General features: G+C 26.4%; 1 protein-coding gene across 1 annotated transcript; it reads left to right on the top strand.

Moving 5' to 3' along the window:
* Positions 1 to 1000: 1000 nt before the first annotated feature.
* On the top strand, positions 1001 to 7675 carry LOC126893541 (uncharacterized). Its single transcript, XM_050663854.1, has 4 exons — positions 1001 to 1166; positions 1342 to 1456; positions 4946 to 5173; positions 6904 to 7675. The coding sequence occupies exons 1-4, from the start codon at positions 1104 to 1106 to the stop codon at positions 6990 to 6992; spliced, it is 495 nt and encodes a 164-aa protein (XP_050519811.1). The 5' UTR covers positions 1001 to 1103; the 3' UTR covers positions 6993 to 7675.
* The last annotated feature ends 435 nt before the right edge of the window (positions 7676 to 8110 follow it).

The following is an 8110-nucleotide window of genomic DNA, read 5'->3' as shown; positions in this document are numbered from 1 at the left end:
TATTCTAGTTGCACTGGTGGTCTATATTGATTTAAGTTTTCACTTAAAAATGTGTAGATGAGCGGCATTAGTCCAACTATATGAAGTGCTAGTGATCCTGCAACACTCCACAGCTCTATATTGGCAGCCTCATTGCCAATTCACTAAAATTGTATGAAAATATCTTTTCATTTTATAAAGGATTTTTTTCTATCAGTAGCTGTTAATAATCAAATAATAAAAAATGTATTTTTTTATACAAATAGAAACGCCTTTGTGGTTATTTTAAAAATATGATAATAAGACAGACTGAATATTATGCTAATATAATGGTTTATTAGTAAAAAAAAATGTTTTTTGTATTTGTTTTCAAATTTTATTCGATGCTTATGTATAGAATGTAATTTTAGCACCCCCAACTTCGTAACCTCATTGTGTTTTAGTTAAAAATATAATATAATTTAATTTTTTTCAAATTATTTTTAAATTATTCTTTTTGCAAGCAAATTTCCTTTAGTACGAAAACAATCTATTGGTAGGACTTTTAATTAAAAGATTTCCCGATCAATCACATATTTATAATTTCATAAATTTTTGAACAAGAGTGTTTTTTTTTAATTTAGTGACTTTGTAATCAATCATATTTTAGAGAAAAAAATTTCCGAATTTTCACATACATGCAGTAGAAGTTTTTAACGCATATAATGTGAGGGAAAATTTGGATAAATAGTGATATAAATAAGTACAATTTCTCAAAGGAATGAGAAATGACGGAGAGTGGCCCAATCACTTAGTACTGATCTAAATTAAAAAATTTTTAATATATGGCCATTAATTGTTAATCAACCCATTATTATACAGCCAAAAATAATGATTTGTCATGAAAACAGATTTTTATCTATTTATTCAGTAGTTTTTTTTTTATAGATTTACAACTTTGACAGCATGATCCATAATTAATATATTAATAATACAATGTTACATTATTTGCAAGTATAAAATTGTATAGTATTTACATTATATCATCGGTAGGTTTTGAATTTGTATAAAACGTTATAAAATTTTTAATCTTCAAAAGAATATTAAATCTATTCTGAAATCTATTTTGAAACACCAAAGTAAAAATGACAGTAAAAACTTTACAATGTACTTCTTTTTTCTTTTTTTTACTTGTTATAACATCAAATGTAAGTATTAAACATACACTTTCAAACAACTCTAGTGGCAAAATAATAATTATTTTTTTATTAACATCATTATGTATAATAGAAATTTAGATTTGATTAAAATCAAAAACATATTGATTTTAATTATTGTGGTTTAACAAATAATATTGTCTTTAAATTGTTTTTATTTTTTTAGATAAATGCATTATCATGGCAGGAAGTTGTGAATCGCTTAGAGAATATGCTACATTTTATAGATTTTAGTGATGATACACAATATCAATTGGCAAAAAATATGAAATATATTCATGGTAAGATTTTAATTTGTTTTGCCAGAATAATTATTATTTTTTTGTTTTTGAAAAAATAGAAAAATAATAACAGCGATTAAAAAAAACAGTTTAAGAATTAAAACAATAGGAAATTGTTTATAATTTACTTCCTAAGTAATAGTACCTGATAATCTGTTGCCATGCCGAATAATAAAAAATATTTATTTATAGATTTATTTAAAACTATGAACAATACGACCAGTGTGAGTTATTATAGGCGCATCTAAATTGAAATTTTTGGCGTTCTAATAAGAGATCATCTACATTGTTCTGTGAGAACTACTCGCTCACAGACCGTGAATTGATATTAGTCATATGCGAGTTAAATATTTCTTTTCTTATAATTAATTATTTTAAAATATATTTTTGATTTTTACACTATACAAGTGTTATTGAATTAATAAAAATATATGGCATAACGGCTATATTTTTTTTTATTTTTAGAAAGGTAAATAATTGTAATAGTTTAATTTTTTGAGCTACTGATCTTGTAGTTTATTTCATTTTATAAATAATATACAATTACATTATTTAATTATTAACATATTTCTCTAGTCATAGATTAACACATGGTAAGTAATATTTAAGAATTATGTCATACATTTAGGTTAATAGTATTTGTTATAATGTTCCCCTCAGTACAATATATTACAATACTCTTCCACTAAAATAACCCAAATTTATAACAACTAATTCATTAACTACAGTACCATATGTTTTACAGTTATGTTCACATAATCACAAGATTATTATTATTAGAAATAAAGTTTTTTATACATATACAATTCACTTATACAAAATACACACTTAAAAATAACAGAATAGAAATATACAGATTAATAGTTAATACCCAACCACTTTAAAATAATACATACATTAATATAAAAAATTTTCGATAGTCATTCAAAAATTATTTAAATAGTAAAAATATTCGATAGTTACCCAATATATTCGAATAGTTATTCACACTATTAGATAGTTTTTTAAATATTTGATAGTTTATGCTAAAAATAAACTATTCGGTTGTGTAAAAACAATTATAAATCGACAGTTTTAAAATATTCGAAAATGCCCATCACCAGTTTAAATGTCTCTACTGTGTTGCACCACATTTAATTTTTATTAAGTATATTCTTTCATCTAACCTTAAATATTTTTAATTTTATTCATACAGGATTATTAACATTTCTATAATCTTTTGAATAAAAAGTTTGTCCAACTTCAAACCTTTATTCTTTGCCTTTCATACAATATGTTTATAGTTGCTTCGATTTTTATGTCTATTTAAAATGGCGGCTCGTGGCTTGGACGACAGGACGATCGCATCCCCTACTAAAATTAATTAAAAGAAAAAAATCAATTTTATATTCCTAATTCTACATTTTTATTAAAAATGCAAATTTTTAAATAGTAATATAGTTATAATACATTTGTTTGGTAGATAGGTAAAAATGGACCATTTTTATCTATCTGTATTGTACCTATACCTGTCTGTGAAATGTAAAAACATACTTTAATAGTAAAGCCATGTCGTATGTACTAATAAATCATTAGGTACAATTGCTTCCTTACACTTATTGAAAGCCATGTTTCATTTTTAAAACCAAAAAATTCAACTCCTTTATTAAATAAATTGCATAATAGTTCTAAAATATTAGTTGATTGATTTAAAAATTTATGATAAAAATTTCCTATTTTTACAAATGCTCTAACTTCACTGATAGTTTTAGATTTTGATACTTCTACTACTGATTTTATTCTATCTTTTTATATACCATTTGCAACTACGATATGACCAAGATATTTTATTTATTTTTGGAAAAACTGACATATACTCAATTATCAACTTTTTCAACTTTATTAATATTTATTACTGTCATCTTAAATAAATTCATTAGATCACTACCTAATGTAGATTTATATTCACTTTTAACTATAATTAATTTAGCCATAGTTACATATTATTAATTTCAATATTAACATAAATTTCTGTTACCGGTTTAATAATAAAGCGATATAACATTTTGAGTGTTACTTTAGTTAGTTCAATTAAATAATTTTTTTAATAACATACTTTTTGGTAGTATAAATGTTTCAGTGCTGAAGTCCAGATCCATTTTAACTAATATCCCATTCATTTTTATGTCAATTAAAATACGTTTTACCGTACTTTTAAGAGAAATATTAAACATTTCTATTAAAATATCAATATCATTGCAGTGTTTTGCTTCTAAATAAGCATTATATTTAGTAAATTCAGATTTGCTCTCTGCCATTTTTCTTTTATATACTATTGCTATCTTATATTTATAGGTTTTATATTTACAGTTATTATAATTATGATTATTTTTACCATACACAAAAATAATGTTTAGCTATTGATATTGGTTCTATTTTTTAATTGACGTTAATGGACGCCTTGACTCCTTGATTTTTTTTTATATACATTTGCAAAGATTGCAATCTGCTTCATGCTAGTTTACTTTTTAAGAATTAAATCTAGCCACTCATTCATAGTTCTAGCGTGTTCCTCTTCACACAGTCTTCACAAAATTGGTTCATTTAACACACCAGAAATAGGCTTATCATTGAGAATGTTGTCAAGCATCCCAGAAATTTTGCTCGGAATAATACTATTTTAATTTTAAAGAACTATTCATTAATTGATTCACCACTATTTTGCGTTAACTTATAACATTAATTTCTATTTCTGCATACTGAACTGCATGGAGCTAATTTGGTTTCTGAGCATTACCACTAACTCCTTGTAAATTTTTTTGATGGTATATTACACAAGTCCCTGATCATTTTTTAGGCTTGATTTTCTATGGTAGTCAACAAAACTGCCATTTGATATTGAGTTCATGATTGCCATATAATATTGTTTAAGTCTTTCTTGGTATATTGTCTACTCGCCATTGATATAAAACTCTAGAATGGATCCAATATACATTCTCACCGTTTGAACGGGTTGGGTTGGAATTGTTCGAAAATATTGTCTTATAATCAGATTAATCACATGGTAAGTAATACATAGGAACTATATCATACGGCTGGTAAATAATATTTTATACAGTATAATGTATCACAGATCCCAAGTTGATAATTATACAAAATGGTCAACATTTGATAAATCATTGCAAATCAAAAGATTTAGCAAATGAAATTATAACTATGATAGCTATTATAATGATTATTTTGTTAATTTATTAAAAAAAATAATGGAATCAATAGTTGTCATTTAACTTGTGACTGTAATATTTTCTTTTCAAAAAAAAAAACAAAATTATAAATTATAATTTTAACAACGACATAAATAAGATTATTATTTTTAAGTTCAATCCTAGGGTTACATTATAAGGTTTTTGGAAGTGCTTATGTCTTCTAAATACGTCCTTCTCTAGTTTTGTAATATATAGTTGTATACTGCAGACTGTAATATCTTATTAAAATTCATTAAATTTATAGACTCAGCAGATTTCCTGAAATCAGAATTGGTAGACGAGTATATTATTAAAGGCCTGAAAGCTTCTGAAGAAGGTGTCTATACATTTTGTGCTCCGAGGAACACAGTCAATAAACTGACAAAGTTTGCTCTTAATAATTACACACATCTATCCAAAGATAATAAAACAATTTTTTGTAATTTTCTCAAAAAAAAAGATGTAAATAACGATGGTATAATTGATTTAAATGGTATATACTTTACAGTTATTTAATTTTTATTTACATAAACAATTAATATTTTTCTAAACCTTAAAAAAAAATGTATACATAGACATCAAGGTAGAACAGATCTAATACATACCTTGTATAACTTTTTATACAATTAACATATTGTCTTTTTCTTTTTTAATAATTTAATTCTTTCTTCTGTTTCGTCGCCTTAATCCTAACTACTTGAGTTCGGCCACCCTTATCCTAAACTTCCACTTGACACGATCTCCCACATTATCTACGCTCACATCAGACATCCTCATTTCACATTCAATAACATCCCTCCAACTCATTTTTGGTCTTTTTCTACCTCTTCTTTCTTCAACATTCATTTCTATAATTGTTCTTACAGCTTTCGATTTTCTCTCCTCATAACATGACCAAACCATTTAAGCCTATTTTCTCTCATCTTATCTACGATTGACGCTACACCTACACTCCCTCATATATGCTCGTTCCTTATCCTGTCTTCTCTAGTCACTCCACACTTCCATCTAAGCATTCTTATCTCTGCTACAATCAATCTCTGCTCTATTTTCTTATCAACCGCCCAACACTCTGATCCATCATAGCTGGCCTCACTACAGTCTTGTAGAATTTATCTTTCAGCCTCATTGGAATTCTTTTATCGCATAGACGTCAGACGCTTCTCTCCACTTCAACCACCCGCACTTAATTTTTTGTCTTATATCCTTGTCAATACCACCACTCTTTTGTACAACTGACCCTAAATACTTAAAACTCTCAACCACTCCAATCACGTCTTCGTCTACTGTCACTGATATTGCCATTCCGCCTATCTCGTATTCTCCTCTGTCAAACTAATACTCTATATACTCTATCTTACTCCTACTTATTCGTAAACCCTTTTCTTCAAGAGCTGATCTCCACAACTCTAGCCTTTGATTAATTTCCTCCCAATTTTTTCCTATTAACACTATATCGTCAGCGAACAACATGCACCACGGCACCTCTCCTTGTATTTCTCTAGTAATTTCATCTATCACTATAGAAAATAAGTAAGGGCTTAAAGCAAAATCTTGGTGCATTACTACTTTTACCCCAAAACCTTCTGTTACTTAACCTACACTTTTTACCCTGGTATAAGTGCCATTATACATATCCTCTATTATATTAATGTACATTTTGGGACTCCTTTTCTCATTCATGCCAACTTTAAAACCTCTCTCGGTACTTTATCATACGCTTTCTCCAAACATATAAATACCGTAAACAGTTTTTTCTTCTTTTCCCTAAACTTTTTTATTAGTTAGCCCACACAAAATAATGGCTCCATTGTTGACTTACCAGACACAAATCCAAACTAGTTTTTGGATACCGATATCTCATTTCTTATTTTCTTATCTATTACCTTTTCTCAAACTTTCATACTATGCCTCTATAATTTCTCGACTCCTGTATGTCTCCTTTACCTTTAAATATCGGCACCGCAATACTATTCCTAATAATAAAAGTAACATAACCTGCACTTCTTCCTATTCTTTACCAAATGAGTACATATAACATTATTGTAAAAAAGGAACTAATCACAAGCAGACTCAAGCAATTTTACGACAATATTTGTAATTACTGCACGATTTTAATTTTTTCATGATCTACGCTATACTATACCAAGTGCTAACTATATTGATATTTTTTAAACTTTATATTGACCGGCTTGATTTTAATTTGTTAATTATAAATTTCAGAATTTATCAGTTTCAATAATGACTGGAGTTCAAAATATTTTAAGGACTATAAAATAGACGAAAGCCCGAAATTTAAAAATATTAAGTAGTACTGCGAGTCAATTAAAATTAAATTTTTATTTATTTGTATAATATTTATCATGATACATTTAGCAATATCTAGAGTCTGAAATTTTCTTTTAAAATTGATGTAATTACATATATAAAAACAATAAAAGCTGAATTTATTTTTATTAGGAAATTATGATAACAGTAATATTTCATTTTGTTAGAATATTTACAGTTATATAAATTTCTCTTTGTGTTGACATTGAATTCGTTGCAGAGTTCAACTTGAGAGCGATAATTATAGGTCCATATATAAACTCTGCAAAAAGACATTTTCATGTCAACTAAATGGCCCCCATAGGGACATTATTGACTTTGCAACGAGTTAGAAACGACAGCATAAAACTGAACACATGTATATATCTGTAAATACTCTAAATTACATAACAATCCATGAAAGTCTTATTTATTTCATTGTAAAAATCTTTTTATATAAATCAATTTATTAAAACTTTTTTGGAATTAATTAAGTTAAACCTCAAAAAATTATAATTAATTACTTGTTACCAGTTAGTTAAAATAAATAAAAATTAACCCATATTTATTTAGTAAAGATATATTTTAATAGCATTCATACCAATTCATTTTCTTTAAATTTATAATTGATTTCAGTATAGAACGAATTTGTGCAAAAATAATTAAATAAAACCGTTTTTTGTTTAATTTTGTATATTTGTATTTATTTTTAAATATACGTAAAAACAATAAAAGTTTTTTACGTTTATAAATTAAACTTTTTTTTTTTTTTTATTTATAAAATAATAAAATTTACAATCTGTACATAAAAAAGATACAATAAGCAAATAGGTGAACAATAGAATATAACACATTTGACTTAAAAACGGGAAAAGGGAAGCTATCCAGTGATGGGACCCTTTCGACTTGAATTGGTTATTTAGCCATCACAATATTAATTTAAAAGGTCACGGCACCAGCGTCTTTTTAGACGGCGAGGAGGGTTGTCCGGAATTGTAACTGTATGTTGGTTAGCAATTAATGGATTTGGATGTAGAAGTAATTTGGAATGAAACTTTTTGTAGTATAATTTAACTAAAATATCGACTGGTTCAATGTTTAAATCTTTATGTAGGGTAAGATT

This window comes from Daktulosphaira vitifoliae, unplaced genomic scaffold (assembly GCF_025091365.1).
Source record: "Daktulosphaira vitifoliae isolate Bord-2020 unplaced genomic scaffold, ASM2509136v1 Scaffold_1, whole genome shotgun sequence".
In the NCBI taxonomy this organism is placed as follows: Eukaryota; Metazoa; Arthropoda; class Insecta; order Hemiptera; family Phylloxeridae; genus Daktulosphaira; species Daktulosphaira vitifoliae.
The sequence above is the reverse complement of the archived record's forward strand: the minus strand, read 5'-3'. Positions and strand labels throughout refer to the sequence as shown.

Bases quoted from the DNA above. Each gene is read 5' to 3' on its own strand.
- LOC126893541 (XM_050663854.1), top strand. From the start codon at position 1,104: ATGACAGTAAAAACTTTACAATGTACTTCTTTTTTCTTTTTTTTACTT. The intron at 1,167-1,341 runs GTAAGTATTAAA...TTATTTTTTTAG, and splicing joins TACTTGTTATAACATCAAAT to ATAAATGCATTATCATGGCA. The intron at 1,457-4,945 runs GTAAGATTTTAA...TTAAATTTATAG, and splicing joins AAATATGAAATATATTCATG to ACTCAGCAGATTTCCTGAAA.